General features: G+C 36.9%; 1 protein-coding gene and 1 long non-coding RNA gene across 5 annotated transcripts in view; one reads left to right on the forward strand and one right to left on the reverse strand.

Moving 5' to 3' along the window:
* The window catches only part of LOC129492510 (uncharacterized), a 453,042-nt gene extending 451,212 nt beyond the window's left edge, over window positions 1-1,830 (reverse strand). For 2 of the 4 annotated variants that reach the window (XR_010114456.1, XR_010114455.1), the window contains exons 1-2: window positions 1,668-1,830; window positions 583-655 (exon numbers count right to left, since the gene is read on the reverse strand). This is a non-coding gene — a long non-coding RNA (uncharacterized lncRNA). The remainder of the gene's footprint in view (window positions 1-582; window positions 656-1,667) is intronic. The other 2 variants (XR_010114457.1, XR_008660922.2) reach the window with 2 other exon arrangements.
* FAM174A (family with sequence similarity 174 member A) overlaps window positions 1,825-22,205 on the forward strand; it is a 51,358-nt gene continuing 30,977 nt past the window's right edge. The window contains exon 1 of the mRNA XM_055297575.2: window positions 1,825-2,472. Within this exon, the coding sequence (XP_055153550.1) occupies window positions 2,039-2,472 (434 nt within the window). The 5' untranslated portion in view covers window positions 1,825-2,038. The remainder of the gene's footprint in view (window positions 2,473-22,205) is intronic.

Genomic DNA, 22,205 nt, shown 5'->3' on the forward strand with positions numbered 1-22,205 from the left:
AAAAATACCCCATAATTTTTCTTATTTTACAATGGCAGAAACTGAGACACAGAGTAATTGATTTGACCAAAATTCACATGATTATAAACAACAGAGCTGGATATTGAACTCTGGCAGTCTAGTAGCAGAGATAGATTATTAACTGCCACATTATTATATTCTCCTAATTAATACCATGATTTCATTCTAGCTTCTTAATCAACTATTGCTAGAATAATGTGGCATAACCAATAACCATAGAAATATCAGTGGCATACAGCAAATAAGCATTTATTTTTCACGTCTTTGGTCAAGCTGGGGTTGACTAACTTAAGCTAACCTTGGCTGCATTTGGTGCCAGGCTATAGGTTTAGTTATAGTTTACGCCAGATATCTCACAGTCTACTAGGATCAGAGGACTATCTGGGTCATATTCTTTCCAAGGTTAGGGCCAGAACTTTCTGTGCAGAGAGGGCAGGCAAGTGGAAGGGGGGAAAGGAATAATGAGAGATGTAGGTGTGTGTATGCGTGTATTTCTGGCTCTCTCTCTGTATATATCTATCTGTATCTGTCTCTCTTTTAGCAATGAAAACAATAACTTACTCAGAAGGCCCACGTACACCCTTGACAGACATCTCACTGGTGAGAGGTACATCATGCGGCCACTTCTAGTTATCTGCACAAATTGAAGTTCCATATTACCGAAGTCAAACAGGCAAGGAAGACATTATTGAAGACTACTGCTGTTGGGAAAGGGGATAAAACTCTTCTAATCTCAACTCCTCTAAAAGAAAAAAAGGAGTGGAGAGTTATTAAGAGCTATTTTGGAAAGATCAGGGGCCACCTGAGTTTGCTGATTGACTTTACCCAAAGGAAAAGTAAATTTTCTCCTCCATGACAGGAGGTGGTTTTACAACTTGAAGCGAGAAGCCTACAACAGTTAGGCTCCTATCCTCTCACACAAAATAAGAGATGGCCCACTATCTTCCTTGCTGATTACATTTCAAAGGCATGATGGCTTTCCATACCCTTGAGATAGTTTTCAATTACAAAACTGGCCAGAAGCTTTAAAAAATATTTACATCTGAAAAACGAAGAGAAATAACTTACAATGATAAAGTTTTCTAAAGTAACTTTTTAAATATACTTTAAGTTCTAGGGTACATGTGCACAACGTGCAGGTTTGTTACATATGTATACATGTACCATGTTGGTGTGCTGCGCCCATTTAACTCGTCATTTACATTAGGTATATCTCCTAATGCTATCCCTCCCCATACCCCCAACCCCACGACAAGCCCCGGTGTGTGATGTTCCCCATCCTGTGTCCAAGTGTTCTCATTGTTCAATTCCCACCTATGAGTGAGAACATGCGGTGTTTGGTTTTCTGTCCTTCTGATAGTTTGCTCAGAATGATGGTTTCCAGCTTCATCCATGTCCCTACAAAGGACATGAACTCATTACAAGCAAATGCTCTTTAGAAAGTGAGGTCAGGGACCCACAGGCGGAAAAAAGCCTGCTTAAAGCTTGTAATCAAGCTAAGGAAAACTAAGCCCTTCTGGCTTACAGATTAAATGTGTTATTGCAGTTTGACACCAATGAATTCAGATTATGAGTTTCCAAGCTCTCAGGGTTCCTGCATGAGAGAGTTGCTGTACATGTTACACAATCTCTTTTTGTCTACTTACTTTCTTAATACGCATCCTTGACTGCTCCTCACTAACAGTGAAAAGAGCAAAGCTTCCAGAACGCTCACGTCCTCGCTTTTTACACAAGTGCGCGTGCGCACTGGGCGCTAGGCCTCTGACGTCACTAAGTGCATCCCGCCCCTACAAGTTAGCAACCGAAGGCGTCCTTAGCAGCAGTGGCCGCTGAGATGTACGAACTTCCGGTTCTCCAGGCAGCTGCCACTGCTATAGCCTCTGCCACCTGCCACGACCGGGCCTCTCCCTGGCGTTTGGTCACCTCTGCTTCATTCTCCACCGCGCCTATGGTCCCTCTTGGAGCCAGCGTGGCGGGCCCGGCGGCTCCCGGGTGGTGAGAGAGCGGTCCGGGAACGATGAAGGCCTCGCAGTGCTGTTGCTGTCTCAGCCACCTCTTGGCTTCCGTCCTCCTCCTGCTGTTGCTGCCTGAACTAAGCGGGCCCCTGGCAGTCCTGCTGCAGGCAGCCGAGGCCGCGCCAGGTCCTGGGCCTCCTGACCCTAGACCGCGGACATTGCCGCCGCTGCCACCGGGCCCTACCCCTGCCCAGCAGCCGGGCCGTGGTCTGGCTGAAGCTGCGGGGCCGCGAGGCTCCGAGGGAGGCAATGGCAGCAGCCCTGTGGCCGGGTTTGAAGCGGACGATCACGGAGGGAAGGTCGGGGAAGGCTCGGTGGGTGGCGGCCTTGCTGTGAGCCCCAACCCTGGCGACAAGCCCATGACCCAGCGGGCCCTGACCGTGTTGATGGTGGTGAGCGGCGCGGTGCTGGTGTACTTCGTGGTCAGGACGGTCAGGTGAGGCAAAGCCTCGGTGGGGCACCCCATTGGGCCTGAGATACGCAGGCTGGTGATCTCCAGCAAGGCTGACTTCTGTGACCCTTTCCCCCTTTCCCAGCATCAGGTACTCCTGCTTAAGAATATGACATTGACTTTCTTAAAGGCCTGTTACCTTTGGGGCAATTTAAACCTATAACTAATTGCTGCCTTTTGTTTATAAATTAGTGCCCTACCTCCAAATCTCTTCATCTGACCTACAACCCACGTCAGCCTCAAAGGGCACCCTTTCTCTGAAGTGAGGATAATCTTTATTCCCTAGAATTTTGACTACTCTGTCTTGTAATACTTCTACCTTTCTAGTCTTCATTTTTGTATGCCTAACTGGTCAAAATCTTGCCAATCAGAATGCAAACTCTTTAAAGACAGGATATCTATTTAGTAGGTTTGTGAGTCTTACAAATTATTTGTACAATGCTGCCACTTAATAGGAAATCAATATATATTTGAGTGGATTAATAGTAATATAGAGGTGCCTTATAGATATTTTATTTTTATAAAATTCAGGAGAAGAAAAGTTCTTCCCTACTATCAGTGTTTCCTAGTATTGCCCTTTAAACTGCCACCTAAGTGGCAGAGAATCGCCTTCCTGAAGAGCTGACATACACAGCCAAGACCTCACCATTAGGAGAAGCCAGCAAAGAGATAAGGTGACGGAAAGCTGTCTAGCAGTTTATATCATTATAAAGTAAGTGTAGAGGGTAGGTTTGCAGCTTATGTTTGTTTATTGTTTTCAAAATTCACTTTTTTCCCATAAATACCCTCTGTATTGTAATTTAACATATTTCTTTAAACTGATTATTTAAAGCAAAAGTTTCCTTTTAAACAAGTCATTTTCATGAATGGAAAACCAACATCACTTGGCTAGTTAAAAAATAGTGTAAGCCAGTGGTTCTTGACATGTGGGCCAGGGAACCACACAGGTGGGAGTTTCACTTAGACCTCTTCAGGGCATCTACAGTATTAAAACTATTTTCAAAATAATACATTCTGTTACAGGCTTATAAGGTACAAATAGTTCATTGATATTGTTTTAGATTCCATATAGCAACTAATCTTTAAGAAACTGCTTGTCAAGTTTTGGTGCAGTAATGTCATAAAGGAATAACCACTCATATATAAAAAGGCTATTAAAATATTTCTTTCCATTCCAAGTTTATATCTGTGTGAAGATGGAATTACTTTGTATGCTTCAACCAAACAACACATTGCAAAGGATTTAATGCAGAAGTAAATATAAAAATCTATCCATTTCCTATTTTTTGTTTCTATTTTTTGTCTATTCCTATCACCTTAAGCCAGATATTAAAGGGAATTGGAAATAAGAATCTAAATGTCATTCTTTTTACGTTTTTTCTTTTTTGAAAATATAGTTGTTTTTCAGAAAAGTTATGTTAACCTGTAATGTGTTTACTGTTATTTTAAATCAGTTGATAAGTATAGGTTTTCTCAAGTTTAATTAATATGGTAAAGTTGATATGTGTAATTCACATAAATATAAGTTATTTTGGGTTCTTGAACAATTTTAAGAATGTAAAGAAATCCAAAACCACGGGTGTAAGCAATATTTGAGAACCACAGCTGTAAGAAATGTTATTTGAGCTAGATATTGTTGGTTCACAAAGGCTAGCAAATCTGCACTCACACTCTGTGTTAAAAGCATATTACCACCAAACTGAGACTTTCTTCTTAATATAAAGAAAGATTAAAAGAATATTTAATCAAATTATTTTCCTCACTATATAACTGTTATTTACTGCTGTCTGTATATAGTTCCTATAAAAATGCATGGCCCCTTGAATGTTGTATCTCTTATACATAAAAATGATAGGTATAATGATAATTTGGGGGGAATATTCCTTTCTTGTTTTTCTCCTTTTGCTTCCACCTTTTTAATAATTTTAAATACACATGTTTATTACCATTGATTTTCTGTCATCAGTGTTGTAAAACTTGGACAGATACAGTCCTTCCAATATGATCCTATTGGATGACTCGGTAACATGATGTGTGTTAACAGCCAAATTCTGAACTATGGCTAATAAAAACTGCATTCTTTAACCAGCATCTAACATATTCATGCAGTCTAAGTCCTACATTTAGTTGGCTGCCTGGCATCCAAAGCTTGAATGATGCTAACAATGTCTGGGCAGTGTTCCGAACTCATACTTTTTGCTTCCAGATTATGGTTTTCTTCATTATCTTGGTGAATGCTCATTTTGGCTCCCATTTTCAAACTATGTGTGACAGTGCACTGAAATTAGTTATTTGTGCCAAGGGAGAAGAATGGGCCAAAATCATTATTTTCTTAACTGATTTGAGGTGATGCAGAAAATATTTTACTTGTAAAATTTTATTACATTGAACTACATGAGACTTTCAAATAGTTTTGTTTTTATCTAATTCATTTATAATGAATATGTAGGTAATAATAACTTCCTTTTTGAGTCTGGAAACATTCCAAAGCACAGTCAGATTCTCACTGTAGAAATACAAAACATATATATATGTATGTGTGTATATATATGTGTGTGTGTGTGTGTGTGTGTGTGTGTGTGTGCGCGCAAGGAACACAGTAGGGACAAAGTAGACTGCCTAAAATGAACACTTAATCTCTATGAGAAGAGACTTGTCTGTCTTATTCTCACCTATATCCTCAGTGCTAAACATCATGTGCAATATATGATGGGCACTGAATAAGCAGTTGCCTAATGGGTGAGCACTCTTCATGTATTATATTGCTGAACAGGTAGGTGGTAAGGATTTGGAAATTTAAGGATAATTGCTGTTTACTGACAGCACAAATAAATGTGAAGATCTCAATTAATACTTTTATTTCCTTCCTCTCAGTAGGACATTCTCTCTACAGTAAAACGTATAAGGCCAGGGAGCGGGGGTGGGGGGAAATCACTCTAGATGGTTGTTAGTTTTAGCACGTATGGTAATTATATAAAGCAATTTTTGTCATAACCGAATAATGATTCTTGCCTTAAAAGCAGGGAATTATTTCGTTTTTCATGCCATGTCATTGTTGGTTTTTCATTTTTTTATTCAATTTGGTATATTGGAAGGAAATCAATGCTTAAAAGTTTAACCCTCCACTTTAAAAAAAAATCTATATGCTCTTTAGCAAGTCTCTTCCAATTTCAAGAAAATATGGTGCTCATGCTCATATGGTGGAGATGAGCATGAAATTTATTATAATAGCCTTTATTTTTTTTTTTTTTTTTAAAAATAGCCTTTATTTAAGCAGTCAATATTTATTCAACTGACCAGTACTGGGCACTGGGGATACAGTTTTGAGCAAAACAAACATTTCTGCTTCTATAACACTTGTATACTAGAGGAGCAGAGGGGCATTAACCAAATAATCACATAGTTAAGTACATAAAGGATGCTATGAAAAGGCATTAAAATGCAGATCCTATTAATACATAGTATATAGGAAATACAGTACATTAATTTAATTTGAATGCTTACCCAACCCTATACGCTAAGACACAACGTTAGGTTTTTTCAAACAACCATACTTTGTAACTGAAAGATTATTTTTGAGCTTTTACTTATCCTAATAGCTGATAGTTAATTGATAATTTGTGTGTCAGATATAATGCCACAAACTTTATGTGCATTTTGAAATTCTTGCAAAAACCTTCAAAGTAGGTAATATCATTCTTACTGAGGAAATTTAGGCTGAGCAAGGTTAAATAACTTGCCCAAGGGTGCACATATAGGACCTGCCCAAACCCAGCTCTGCTGGAACTTACCTAACCTGTTCAACCATCATGCTGCCTCCTGTGATCATTTCAAGTAACCAATTTAAAGCGATATTGCACATAAAGATGGCTAGCTTATTTATGGAGAAAAATAAAGTGGATAGTATATGCCCAGTGCCTTTCTGTTTAAAACACATGATTTTGTTGGACGTTAAACCTCCAAATTTTACCTTTTTGAAAAGCAAGTTAACATTTATTGATCATCATGTTTGTGCCAAGGTGAAATAATTTTGTTTCCTACCTCAACTGCCTGCATTCCTTCCCTCATCCAAAGATTTTCTTGATTTGCTACACATAGTCAGGGAATGGTAATATTTTAAAGAAACCTCTGTTAATATGGTCACACATATTTCCACCTTAGTGGAGCAAGTCACTAATGATTTATGCATATGAGTTTAATTACCATTTCTCTTTTGTCTGGTTACTTAAGAATATGAGTTGTTTTCTTTTTCTCCTAGAAGTCTTGTGGTTCCAGCCCTATTTATAAAATTATAAAACATCCATAGAAATCACTTAATTTAAGCAAAACCAGGAGTACTTTTGACTATTTAACCAATTATGTATTTAGTGACTGTCACTAATTCAGTAAATATTATTTACCACCTATTCCGTGCCATTACTAAGCTCTGTGATGAGGGTTAGTGGTGCACAAGGAAAGTCCCTGCCTTCATGGAACTTCCATTATAATTGTTTATATCTCCTTGGAAAGTGGAGTTTTCCTAACATGTGTAAATTGTCCTGGTTTGCCAATATTTATTTAGCTAGTCAGTGTATGTCAAATGTTTTATATATAAAGAGACCCAGAAACTTGGAAATGTATTTAACAAGTACGAGTTCTCAAGTAATGAATATTTTTTTTGCAAAGATGAAACTTCCCTTCACAAAATGTTTACTCATACACCTAAAATATTTTAAAGTGTCAAGTTAGTTTGCTATGTGGTCAAGTGCCAAAATAACAAGATGATGACATAACTGATATGTCAGGGATCATAATCCCTGATATGATTATCATATCATAAGTAAAGTGATAATAGAATGCTCTGTTTTTAAGTGATATTTGTTATGTATGCAGTTCTGGGAGGTAAAAGTAGAGATGTACTAGTTTGTTGGGGGCGTTGAGGCCAGAGCAATGCTTGCTCATGTAATGCCACACATGGGCATTGATATCTATACGGGGTAAATGTATGAGACTACCTGCCCTGATACTATCCACTTTAGACACTGCCTAGTGATCTCAAGAGCTGAGGAGATCTTTGCTTCACCACATCAATAGCCATTTGCTTGTATGACACCCTGGCTCAGGAGATTTTTAGGACAATGCTGAATGTGGACTATGTAAAGAAGTAGTTTGACAAGTTATCATATGGGCCACCTTTAAAGCCACACAAATCTGTTTCTGATAAATTCGAATGACTGTTATATCTCTCAAACTTCTGAATATTAGGGCTTCAAAGATAATAAAGACATCATATTTGTGTTCAAGGAGCTTATCTAGTGAAGGAGTACCACTGCTTTTTGTGGTAATAAACTAAACTTTTGAGAATATGGCAGCAAGAGATCAAGCTATTTGGAGAAGGCTGCTCTTAAATATCATTCCTATTAGACAAAGCCAACTGAAAAGCCACCTAATAGCATAACAAAAACTATTATATTTTTGTAGAAGACTAAATATTATCTCTAATCAGCATAAATCTTTCACAAACTTGCCTTGTAACTGAATGTATTTTCAGTTGACCTTTTCTGCTTGGATATATTTCATTTCACTCTTAACTGTGCAGGCAGGGAGAAGTATTGGATGACAGCTGTAGAAAGGGGTCCACTTAAGAATGGACTATCAAGTCTTGTTTAAATGCCATTAGTGGGGAAAGAGCCAGTACAGAAGGAAATATTGAAGATATGGGAAAGGAAGACACCTAAGAAGACATGAAGGAGGGAATCTAAATAAAGCTCTTGTCACAGGACAGGAGAGAGATTTTCCATTGAAATGTTCCCATTTCCATGCCTTTCATTCTCTCTTATGCTTTTTGTAGTCTGGCTTCTAATTCTAGAATTATTCATGCAGAAGATGATTAATAAGCACATTGTCTCAGTTTCATAGATATTTTCCCCTCTTTTCTGTAGCACTCAGTGCACTGGTTCGTTCTTTGATTTCTGAGACATCTCTTCTGATTTTCTTCTTACCTCCTTGAGTATTTCATGCCCAGCTTCTTCATGAATTTCTTATTCCATGAACTCTTCTTCCTAATTAGGACTCTTCTACAAGCTAATGTCTGGAGAGCAGGGCCTCTATCTTACTCATCTTTGGTCCTTAAAGGCCCAATCTGATTCCTAGAATACAACGAGATGCATTGAATTTTTGTGGAAGAGAATGACTTTCACCTCCCAACTGACAGTGTTTTCTGGGCCCTGCTTTCACTGTCCATGTTCCCTGGGTGATCCATCCAAAATTCATATCCTTAATGGCCACCTCTAAGCTGTTAATTACTTTCTGAGTTACAGACATGTATAGCCAGCCAACTTCTTACTGGATAGATGATTCAGACTTGTTTTCAAGTTTAAGCTTGAAACAATATTTTTATCCCTGGACAAATCTTGCCGCACTCTCTTTAGAAGGTGAATAACATCATCATCTACACAGTTTCTCAAACTAGAAACCTAAGTCATCCCATGTCTCTCTTTTGCTTACCATTTAAATACAGTCATCCAATTTCAATTGCTAAATATTTCTTGACTATATTACTGCTTTGTGAGCTCAATTGACCTTAAATTAGTTTAGGTTCACATCACTAGATTATTGTGCTATTGTTTCTAACTTTTCTCCACTTCATCTGTCTCTCTGTCAATTTACCTTCAACACTGAACAGATGGTGTTCCCTCTGAGCTGTAAATCTGTCATACTATGTGTGCTTATAATCCTTTATTGCTACACTGTCCAATATGGTAGCCAGTAGGTACAGGTGGCTATTTAAAAACTTATGTTACCTGGGCACCGTGGCTTACGTTTGTAATCCCAGCACTTTGGGAGGCCAAGGTGGGAGGACCTCCTGAGTCCAGGAGTTTGAGACCAGCTTGGACAATATAGTGAGACCCTGCTTATTATATATTTATATATATAACATTCATACACATATATGTGTAGGGGGTATGTGTGTGTGTGTATATATATGTGTGTGTGTAATATATATGTATATACACATACTAGGTATAGTAGTGCAGGCCTGTAAGTTCCAGCTGTTTGAGAGGCTGAAGTGGGAGGATCATTCAAGCCTAGGATATCAAGACTGCAGTGTGTCATGATCACACCACTGCACTCCACCCTTCATGACAGAGCAAGACCTTGTCTCAAAGTTAATGAAAAATCAAATGTAAAATTCCAGTCCATTAGATATACTAGCTGCATTTCTTTTATTTATTTATTTATTTATTTATTTAGAGACAAAGTCTGGCTCAGCTCACTGCAACCTCTGCCTCCCAGGCTCAAGCCATCCTCCCACCTCAGCCTCCCAAGTAGGTTGGACTGCAGGCACACGCCACCACACCCAGCTATTTATTGTATTTTTTATAGAAATTTGGTTTTGCCATGTTGCCCAAGCTGGTCTTGAACTCTTGAGCTCAAGTGATCTGCCTGCCTTGGCCTCCTAAAATGCTGGGATTACAGGTGTGAGCCACTTCACCCAGCCAACTAGCCACATTTTAAGGGCTAAATAATCACATGTTGTTAGTGGCAACTGTATTGGACAGAACAATGCAGAATATGTCCATCATTGCAGGAAGTTCTATTGGGCAGCACAATTCTATGGCATTTCATGGGATAAATGTTCATACTCTTTAGTATTTAATTAGCTCCTTAATCAGATTTTTTGTTTTTTTTTTGACATGGAGTCTCCCTCTGTCACCCAGGCTGCAGTGGAGTGGCACAGTCTTAGCTCACTGCAACCTCCATCTCATGGATTCAAACGATTCTCCTGCCTCAGCCTCCCTGAGTAGCTGGGACTACCGGCCATCATTTTTTATTTTATCTTGTCTTCCAGTCTCTAGTGAACTATATTTTTATGGAAGTACATTTTTCAAGGATGGAATTCTTTGCATTCTTTCTTTATTCTCTTGTTTAACTCCTGGTTGTCTTTGAAGATGAAATGGAACATGTACTCTACTGGGAAATCTCTCTGATTCCAGGCCATTTTGAGAATACCTGTGTTATGACATTATTTCCAGTGGACTATAATAGTTGTTTATGTTTCTGTCTTCTTTTCTACACTGTTTGCTTTTTATGCCTTATTTAGAAAATAGTAGATTTTCACATGTTTTCTGAATTAATATCAAAAGGAAATAAGAAATAATGTATCAAGCTGGGCATGGTGGCTTATGCCTATAATCCCAGCATTTTGGGATGCTGAGGCAGGCAAACTGCTTGAATCCAGGGGTTGAGACCAGCCTGGGCAATATAGTGAGACTTCATCCCTACTAAAAAGAAAAAAAGAAAAAATTAGCTAGTTGTGGTGACCTGTGGCCCCAGCTACTCAAGAAACTGAAGTGAATCACTGGAGTCCAGGAAGTCAAGGTCGTACCCCTGCATTCATACCCCTGCATCCCAGAAACAGATGAAGTCAAGGTCATACCCCTGCATTTGTACCCCTGCATCCTGGAAACAGATGAGATCCTGGAGAGAGAGAGAGAGAAGGAGAGGAGAGAGAGGGGAAAAAGAGAAGAGAGAAAGATACAGGAAAAGAATAAAAAAGAAATAATGTATATGAAATCAAAACATGTAAATGAAGATTAGAAATGTGAGGTAGCTGTGTGAGAGAGGTGTTAACATCAATCCTGCAATAATGTAGTCATTTTAACTCATTTCAATTCCATACTGGAGCCTCATGATATATGCTTGCACAGAGAAGTCAATTTATTTAACAGGTGTATATTTGCATGTATTTACCCAAGATAATGTGCAGATGATTCATCAGTGTATATCTAACATGACTGCAGTCCTCAGGGTGTTAGAGTACAGCCAGAAAATGCATTCCTCTGTAATTGATAGAGGTTGAATGTGGGACAAAATGGAGAAACTAGATTGAGATGCTTCTGGTTAGTTATTGCAAAGTTTTTCTGAAAACAAAATCAGTAGCATTTGAACATTACTGTCAACTGGTAGCAATGCTCAGGTGGTATCTACCAATACACTCTACCAGTGTTTCTGGACCCATTGCTACAGCAAGCATCTATTCTGACTAGATGGTCCTTATGCCCTGCCAGTTGTTAAATAGCTAAATATCTTGAGTATCACCTCTACTCCTACTCTTCAAAGTTCTTGAGTTCTTTTGTCATGATCTCCAGTGCCCATTGTAGTATTTCTCTTCTATATTATTGCATTTGATTCTAATTTTATTTTTGGTGAAGACTACATTTAAAAAATTGCTTAGGTTTGATCTTTTCTAAAATATGAGAAATATGGTAAAATGTTGAAATTGGGTTGAAAGATATGTTGGTAATTTGCATTGTTCAGTATGATATAAAACATATCTAGAGAAATACTTAAATCATAAATTGAGAATATTATAGTAATTGAAGTTACTTTCTTAAGATAAGAAATCAGGTTTTTCTTGGCGTTTTTGGAGAGATTTTTATTGCTATATTCTTTAATAATCCTTTTTTTTTCTGGAAGAAGAAATTGGTATAGAGTTGAAAATTCGTAGAAGAACATGAAGATATTGACTGTTGTAAGATTTTGGTTGGCATGTAATGTCAATTCTTTCTGTATAGCCAAACTGTATTATGTTTTTGTAATGTAAAAGGGGTAATACATACTATGGTTTGACTTTAGTTATACTGTAATTTTATGTATTCACCAGTCATCTCAATAGTAAAGCAAAACATCCAAAAGATAAAACTGTCTCTATGTTTCTGTGCTAATTAATTTACATACATATGAGTATATGTGTAATTTTCCATGCATGCCTTTATTCCTCTAATTAATATGATAGTTTGTTTTAACTTTCTTTTATTACTGAAATCTATAGAACATAAATTCACATTAATATATGTCACATGTTAATAAAACATATGGCATAATTATAACCTTGTGTTATCACTTATAATTCTTGTTTAAAGGAACTATTATTTTTCCTGTCATTATGTATACTGTAGACACCTTAAATTTATATAAATGTATACAAAAAACCTTATACAATTATTTGATAAATGTTATTTCAGCCTCAACTCTGAGGTGAGTAGATAATTTTTCAAATTAGGAAACTGATATGAGAAGCTATGTATTTTAATCAGGATAGTACAAGCTACGGTTGAACAAACAACTTCAATCTAAATGACTTAATACAATAAAATTCTATTTTTCCTTTAAGAAAATTCAGCTGCAGATTTGGGCTATCCTCCAACACAGTTGTCCTCCATGTGGTAACAGCAATTTAGCTGGCTTTAATGTTTGGTCTTTTATGCCAACATATGTCCTTCACAGTTGTCAGAGCTTGGTGAGAGACACCAGAGAATGCACAGGAGTTTTCAAATGCCTTAACCTAGAAAAGGCACAATTACATCTGTTCATGTTTTGTTGACCAGTCCTAGTCATGAGCCTACTATGGGAAGTGAATAGGTACTATGTGTGGGGGGGCAGGGGGAGGGAGGTCAAGATTTGATGAACACTAATAATATCTACCATATGAAGTGATAGACCAAAGGTCATATTGCTGGAAGAGTGCCCAAGCTCCTGAAGAACTCAGATTTGGAACTCTACTTTCGCCATTTCTTCTACATTATTCAGTGAGTTCTTGAAGTGATTGATTGATTATATTTTTACTCTTTCATTGGTATGAATTTGCATCTTATGAAATAGTAAAACAAATTTCTATTGAGCCTGGAAATAATACACAGTAAATACTTCTGCCATTAGCTTGATCTTCACTATCTCCCTGTGCTATCTTACAAGTTATATGCACTATACCAGATACACATTGATACCCATTGCAAAACTATCCCAATTCTTCAAAAAGTGATGCTGCCATAAACAGTCAATGAAATGTTTCTACTCTTTAATTACCTGTTCTTATTTTCTTCTCGCTGTCCACTGCTTATTGTGTATATTTTTTTCTGTCCTGTAGCTTCTGGCTTCTCTGAGTTTTTGCTTTCTTTTGATCTACTATGACTTGTCATTCTCTTTATTCTATATAATGTCATTTTGACTCCTTTAGTCTTTATCACCCATTAAAACTGCCTCATGTTCCTGTGTGCGTATGTATGTGCATATTTTCTTCCATATTGACTTCCCAAAGTTGATACTCCGATTGGTTTATCTTATCTTTGTAGGCTAGGCCACATCATCCATCACAATCTAGCCTAGGGATTGACAGTCCTAGTTAAGAAAGGTGTTCATCCCAGGCTTGTATTAGTTTTCAGTGGGAGTAAGTGATTTTTCATGGTAGAAAACATGATTAACCATTTCTGCCCATTCATTAAAAAAAAGTATGAGTGGAGTAGTTTTTCTGAGGACTAGGGACAGTGGACATGACAGATTGCATGATGTGTCTTGTGCATTGTTTTAATAATGTAGATTTCCATATTTTTATGGTGGGATCCTAATATATAAACTAACTAAAAGCAACAATGCACTGATTGGCCACACCTCCACAGAAACCTAGGACACTGAAGAGCCCAGTTTGAAAACAGTCATGTTTTTCAATTTGGGCTGCCAAATCTCTGAGAGAATGTGATGGAAGTTATATGATGATCTACAAGGAGATGGGAACACTGTGCTAAGCTGAGAAAACAAGTATCAAATGAAGCTATGAAAAGTTAGTGAGCTTTTTGGTGGCGATGTTATTTTAGATTCAAAATTGCTGATAAAACATTTGATTGGTTTATTCAAAGTGGACAGATTGCTGATAGAACCTGCCTGAAAGATTCTTAAAGAGTATCACTATGAGTATATACATCCAGATGATATACAGTAGCAGTGTGGCTCAGAGAAACTAATATGTTAAGTGTCCTTATCATTTAGGAGGTTTTTAGCTATAAATAATAAAATATCCAATTAAAAGTGAGTTAAACCCAAGGAAATATTTTTTTGTTGTCATTTACTTATCATGTATATGAACAGGCCCAGGTTTGGTTCACTGGCTTTGGGAGATTATTAAGAATTCCAAATTTTTCCACCCTTGCCTTTCTATAGGATGGCTACCTCTGCTTTAAATATTCTGTTCTCACTCAATAGTATCTTAAGCAGGAAGGAGGGAAGGGACTATGAATGGAGGCCTTCTGTATGCTTTTGTTTTGTTTTTTAATCAGGGAGAAAAATCTTTCCTGGAAACCCCACTACCGGAGACATCCCGTTCTATCTCATTTGTCTGAACTGTTTCATCTGCTTGCTCCTAGACAATGGCTGGCAAAAGGAAAATTATCTTTTCATGATTGGTCTGAATCAATTATTATGCCCATTATGTACTCCTTAGGGCTGGGCTCAATTGCTCTCTAAACAAAATCATGGTTCCGTTAAGCCAGAAGAAGAAAGTTGCCTCTAAACAAAGCAGATTCTATTACAGTGATCAAAATTAAGAGAGAGATTCATCAGAACAACAACTAATCAAAACAACATAATTGTACTTGTTAATGCAAGTAGCTGCCAAGTTATTATTATTATTATCACTACATAAGGATGAACTAGAAAATATGGCTCAACTAAAACAATTATCTAGTTTGGTATATTGTGAGATAGTTGTTTTGAAGATTAGCTGACTGTTTTCACCTAATTTTTTGACCTTCATTAAAATTACTTAGATTCATTAGGAATACATTTTGTCTCAATATTTTAAAACTCAGACTCAGTAGTCAACTTACTCGTGTATGAATCTTAGCTCTACCATTCACTGTCTCACATTTAATTTTCTCTAATTTCTGCCTTTCTGTGGATGAAATGAAGGTACTTAACCTATAGGATTGTTATGAGGATCAGATAATATTTATGAGCTGTTTAGCTTAATGCCTGGCACATGTGCATGCGCAGAAAACATCAGCTTTTCATAATCACATGCTTTTACATCTAGAATTCAAATTACAATTTATCTGAGGAGTTTTACTATAATGTTTTTAATACCTCTGTCTCATAAACTATTAATATTCACTATTTTCATTTTTATACTTTTTCTCACTTACGAAATAGAAGCTTTAAATATGTATACAAATATTGTTATGTATTATAAATACATGTATATTTGTATTATGTATAACTTAAATCTCTCTCTGTATTTATATATACATATATGTATCCATGTATATACCTCTGTGGTACCTGACTGCTAAAGCTATAATCAGCAAGATGGTAGAACTGACAGGGCTGTAGATAGAGTCAGTGTAAGGGGAATAAAAGGAGATTATAGGATAATTCTGAAAGGATTGGTCATAGAACCAGTGAGAGGCTACAAAGGATGAATCTTGGGGGTACTGAACTGTAGATAGAACTTTAAGGTTGATTGGGAAATAAATCCATGCTGAACTTTTAGAAATGGAGGTCAGAAGAATTATCAAGTCTCACATCCTGAGCCTTAGGTCCTAAAAGGGAAGACAAAGAAATCCATGTCAAGACAAAGAGGAGATATGACAAGGAAACTATGTGTTACATACTTTCATATGGAATACTTCAAAGCCAAACTATATAACATTGATTTAGGATTTACTTTACCTGGAGGTAGGTGTCTGCCAACATGCCCTCAATAGGAGACAAACCTAATCAAAGGAAGTGATTGTGTGTACTGAATTACAAGGAGTTGGGAGAGAAAAGGTATCTATCAAGGAAAACAAGGTGGCAGTGTCCTGAACATACATGAACATGCTTTTGATTTTTTTTTTTGACCTTTGGGTGTTAGCAGTAAACACTTCATTAGAATTCAGCAGTAGCAGGATACCTCGTTGAAGGAACTTTTAGTTAAGGATGCACGTGGTCAAGATTGTGGTAGGGACAGAGCTGGATAACTGTCAGGCTAATAGAGAGGGCTTTGTAAAAAATATGAAAAAATGCTAAAGGAATTCAAAACTACAATAATCTGCGAACTTCAACATGGAGTCACATACATTTTAATAGCTCCTGAGAGTTTATATCAAGGTCAGTAATTATAATGATCCTGAGAGGTTAAAAAGAGACTTTTAAAATATCTCATTTTCTTCTGTATAGGATGGCAGGAATATCTTTAGCATTGAATATGGTTCCATATAGAATGCTGAGAAGTTAAAAGTAGTACAAAAAGCCAGTTTGGCTTTTGAAAGGATAAACTTCAGTTATTCATAGTGTATATGAGGAAAACTGTGTTTTTAGAATATGGTAAATTTGCATACCAAAAGGACAAAAATAAAACTCCTCAGCATAGGATACAAGCTAAATATTAGGGATTCTAGTTGGGTTAGAGTATGACAGTTGCCTGGATCATGCCTAAAACATCCTAAATGAAATCTTAGAGCTCCTGATGTGAGTACATGTTTAATATATTTAAATATTCTAGTACTTTATTTGTTTGTCCTGAGTCAGAAAGCTGTTACCTCCAGGGGTCCATATTACGATTTTAAATTTGGCTAGCTCCCTGAGATTTTGTTGTGGTATGTATTTGGAAACGATGTTCTTTCAGGCTTGTTTTATTCCAAGGGTGATAATTTATATATAAAAATTTAGATATCTTTCTTATACAGAGAAAATAGAAGATATATTGCAAATCTATGTATTTTAGTCAATTTGTTTAGCAATATTTATCAGGCATCAACTTTATGGCAGAAGTTGCGTGCTGTGGCTACTGTGGTGAGTAAGAACAGATACAGCTCCTGCTGTCATGGAATCAAATGTCTGGTAGGGATGACAAATAGTTACTTAAATAAGTATACAAGTGAACTTTTCATAAGCACTTTAAAGGACATGTATATAGTTTCAGTGGAAGCCAATAGTAGAGGTTTGTGACCTAGTTAGGTAGAACAGAAAAGGGTTTCCTGAGGAAGTTATATTTAAGCTGACAGCTGAAAGATGAGCAGGCATTCACACAGCAGTATTGTGGTAGGTGAGAGAAGAGTGTAAGGCCAATGGCAGAGAAAGCATGGCCATCATGAGGAACTGAGAGAAGGCTATGTGGCTAGAGTTCAGAACCTGGAGTGGAATGTGGAGCAAAGAACAAGATGAGGCTAAAGATGAAAGTATGAGCCATCCTGTGCTCATCTTTGTAGGCCATATATTATAGACTGATTACTTAATGTTGAGTAATAGGAAACCATTGAAGGTTTTAGAGAATGAAGGGAAGGTTAATGGATAACCGGAGTAGGTAGAGATATTGAATTAGGAAGCTATTTTAGTCAGCAGAGGAAGAGATGATAGGATAGCAGTGGTATGGTGAAGCAATATAAATGAATTTAAATTATTTTTAGGAAGTACAATCAATAATATCTTGTGATTGTGGCAGCCATGGAGATACACTAATCAGCCCTCCATTCAAGAGAACATGCTACAGGAAGCAAAGTTGCTTGACATCCTCCTGTTGTCACAGATTTGGGTCCATCACAGCATCCATGCCAGGACAATAACCCCTAAACTTGTCCCTAGCCGATGACTGAGTGGAGCACAGCCTGGCCATCCTGACTAACAGGAAACTCCGCTAATGGGCAACCTTTGCTTACAAGCATGCCACTGGCCTGGTGAAGACTCTCCCAGAACTGCACTGCAAGCTATAGCTCCTTCTAGCTGGTCATCCTTCCTTTCCACTCTTTCACAGGTGTCAGACCTCTATTACCCTTTGTAAGATCTCCTTATTTTCCCTTTTCTCTCTCTCTTTATCCTTCACAGGCCCTTCCCTAACAATTCTCTTGTATTCTATATTAATTTGTTAGAGCTATTGCAAAAAAGTACAAGTGGGCTGGCTTAAACAACAGAAACTTATTGTCTCACAGTTCTGGAGGCTAGAAATCCAAAATCAAGGTACTGGCAGGGCTGGTGCCTTCTGAGGTCTGTGAGGGAAGGATCTGTTCTTGGCCTCTCTTGATCTTTTTGATGATGTTTTCATGTTCACATGGCGTTCTGCCTGTGTGCGTGTCTGTCTCCAAAATTTCCCTGTTTATAAGGACATCAGTCACATTGGATGAGGGCCTACCTTAATGATCTCATTTTAACTTGATTACCTCTATAAAGACCTTATTTCTAAATAAGGTCACATTTTGCAGTACCAGGGATTAGGACGTCAACATATGAATTTTTGGAAGACACAGTTCAACCTGTAACATGCAGACACATCCCTTATTAGTATCTGATTCTTGAAGAAGTGGAACTGACAACTGATGGATTAGGTTGTAGAAATGGGGAATAAAGATGAGAATGATGTCAAATTGGTCAAAAGAATTTTTACTATGTGTCATATATTCAATTGGGTTGGACTTCCTGATGAAGTTCTAGACAACTACAATTGTGGTTCACTAATTTTTATTCATTTATGTTTCAGCAGTAAAGAAAGTTTCACCTTTATTCTTGGTCACTAGTTTACTTTTTTCTAAGAATAGTCAAGAAAAAAATTTTATTTTAGTTATAGATTATTATTCACTGTTTCCTTGTTATGTCTAACCACATGGGGGAGTGTGTATATGTGTGTGTATAGTAAATAATATATTCCTCAGTCTAGCTTTGAATTTGCTATAAAAGAAATTAAGGAATAATATTACCCTACAGATGCTTAGTTAAAAAAAAAAGAAGAGAAAAAATCAAATCAGGTAGATATGGCAAATTACAGCAAACTTAAATCAGGTGGATATTTCAAGCTACAGCAAGTTACATTGATCAGTGTTCTGCCTTTCATACAGCAGTGAAATGAAATGGAATTTTATTCTGTTGTGTTTATTTTATGTGGCATCACATATTTCTACACAAAATTTTATCAAGCTTACTTTAGTGGTTTAGTTTTATTTTGATTTTCTAACTTATATACATGTTATTGGAAGAGAAATAGTTCTTACCAACCTGAGTGTATTGGAACATTAAGGAATCTGCATCTGTATTAAGGCAGCTATTTGAATATTAATTTGAATACCTAGAAAGCATCTGACTAGGATCATTTATCTGTGCATACCAGGTGATGAGTGAACATAATTCTATATGAATAACCATATAGCTTTTTTCTTTTGCCTGCTCAGGCTTCCATACTTTCCTCTGTACAAATTTGTAGATAAAGTCTCCATTTTTATTTTCATTAGAAGCTGGCAAAATTTGTTTCTATATTTCCAAATGCATTTACTATGTCTAGTAGAAAAGTGTGCATATCTTTGTCTATATCTACATGTGCGTGTATTATATATATGTAATTGTCAACACACATATAGATGAGTTTGGGTGTCATGAGCCTAATGAAGACATTCATTTGTAAGAAAAGAACTGTGGCTATTAAAATTGCATAGATATTAAAGCTCTGCTTTTTCTTTTGTTTAAAAATAATACACAATGCATATTAAAAGACAAAGTAGCCTTTTTACTTAAAATTTTGGTGTGTTTTAATGTGTATTTTATTTTACGCTTAATGTTTGTTAGTATTTTCGGTAGTGTTTGTTGAATCACCCAAGTTATTTGAAAGCTTTGAAATTGCTTTTTTTTTGCTCCTTGAGATGAATCACCCCATATAGTAATACAGTGTGTGTGTTTTATTATAGTTGATGCTTTTATGTGGACATGTAGCTGTATGACCACGTAATTATCACTGCCTATAACTTTGGACTGAGCAAAGACATTTTTAGAGAAATTACATTTCTAGTTTAAATTTTATTTAATAATATATAGTATTTTTTACTCATTCTTGGATAAGTCAGTACATATACTAAAACAGTAAATTCATTTAGACTTGAACTGCGTCACCCATTTATTTGATGCCTAACAATATTCTATTTTTATATATGAAATAGGTTCTTGTTTCTAAAGAGTTGGATTCATTTTTAGAAGATAGTATTTACATACACATTTAAATTAAACGATAGAATAAAGAATAAAATGTTCAAACCAATGCAGCCAAATGTTTAGGCTATACACAGATAGGGAAAATAGTATTATTAGGCAAATTAGTTTGACCGCTCATTGTAAGATTAGGAATCGTTAAAGACTTTGAATGTAGAGACGAACATCAGATGAGCTGAATGTTAAAGCCCTTAAACTCTACATTCATATCATTTTTGTTTGTTTTGAGACTAGCCAACATGTCCTGTGACTAACAATGACAGGTTAACATATTGACTGTTTGATATATATGACCTGGGAGAATCTAGTTTGTTTCCAAAAATAATTTCACATGACATTAACTTCATTGACTAAAAATGTCAGAATGTTTGGAACCCATATGGTTTCAAAAACTGAGCAAAAGACTGACAAAAGGAAAGAGAAATTATAACTCTCAATATCCTTAACTTATGTTTCCAACTAGTTTCACTCACTCTTATGTAATCACTTTTTAAAATCAAACAATTGCAGGCAGATATCATTAAATGATATGTTTCAAAAGCACCAATAGTAAACTAAGTTCCCTCTATTTTTCTATCTTTTTTTTTTTTTTGAGACAGAGTCTTCCCTCTGTCACCCAGGCAGGAGTGCAGTGGTTTCATTTCAGCTCAGGGCAGCCTCTGCCTCCCAGGTTCAAGCCATTCTCCTGCTTTAGCTTCCCGAGTAGCTGGGATTACAGGCGCACACCACCGTGCCCAGCTCATTCTTGTATTTTTACTAGAGACAGGATTTCACCATGCTGGCCAGGCTGGTCACGAACTCCTGATGATTCGCCCGCCTCAGCCTCCCAAAGTGTTGGGATTACAGGTGTGAGCCACCACACCCGGACTATTTTTCTATTTCTACTTTCTAAAGACAATACATTTATTTTTTCTTTTGTTTGCTAATTACTTTCATAAGTCTAAATCAGAGGTTAGCAAAGTATGTCCCACCGGCCAAATTCCTTCTTCTGATGTTTTTGTAAGGCCTAAGAGCTAAGAATGTTTTCTCTATCTGTCTGTCTATCTATCTATCAATCATCCATCTATATATTTTTAAGGGTGGTAAACAAAACGAAAATTTAAATGAATACGTAGTAGAGTGTGTCCTACAGAGCATAAAATACTATCTAATTTTTTTTTCATTTGGGATGGGTTGCTTTTTTTTTTAATTATACTTTAAGTTTTAGGGTACATGTACACAACGTGCAGATTTGTTACATATGTATACATGTGCCATGTTGGTGTGCTGCACCCATTAACTCATCATTTAACATTAGGTATATCTCCTAATGCTATCCCTCCCCCCTCCCCCCACCCCACAACAGGCCCCGGTGTGTGATGTTCCGCTTCCTGTGTCCATATGTTATTGTTCAATTCACAGCTATGAGTGAGAACATGCAGTGTTTGGTTTTTTGTCCTTGCAATAGTTTGCTCAGAATGATGGTTTCCAGCTTCATCCATGTCCCTACAAAGGACATGAACTCATCATTTTTTATGGCTGCATAGTATTCCATGGTGTATATGTGCCACATTTCCTTAATCCAGTCTATTATTGTTGGACATTTGGGTTGGTTCCAGGTCTTTGCTATTGTAAATAGTGCTGCAATAAACATACGTGTGCACGTGTCTTTATAGCAGCATGTTTTATAATCATTTGGGTATATACCCAGTAATGGGATGGCTGGGTCAAATGGTATTTCTAGTTCTAGATCCCTGAGGAATCGCCACACTGACTTCCACAATGGTTGAACTAGTTTACAGTCCCACCAACAGTGTAAAAGTGTTCCTATTTCTCCACATCCTCTCCAGCACCTGTTGTTTCCTGACTTTTTGATGATCGCCATTCTAACTGGTGTGAGATGGTATCTCAATGTGGTTTTGATTTGCATTTCTCTGATGGCCAGTGATGATGAGCATTTTTTCATGTGTCTTTTGGCTGCA

The sequence above is a fragment of the Symphalangus syndactylus genome, chromosome 11 (genome assembly GCF_028878055.3).
Source record: "Symphalangus syndactylus isolate Jambi chromosome 11, NHGRI_mSymSyn1-v2.1_pri, whole genome shotgun sequence".
Taxonomy (NCBI): Eukaryota; Metazoa; Chordata; class Mammalia; order Primates; family Hylobatidae; genus Symphalangus; species Symphalangus syndactylus.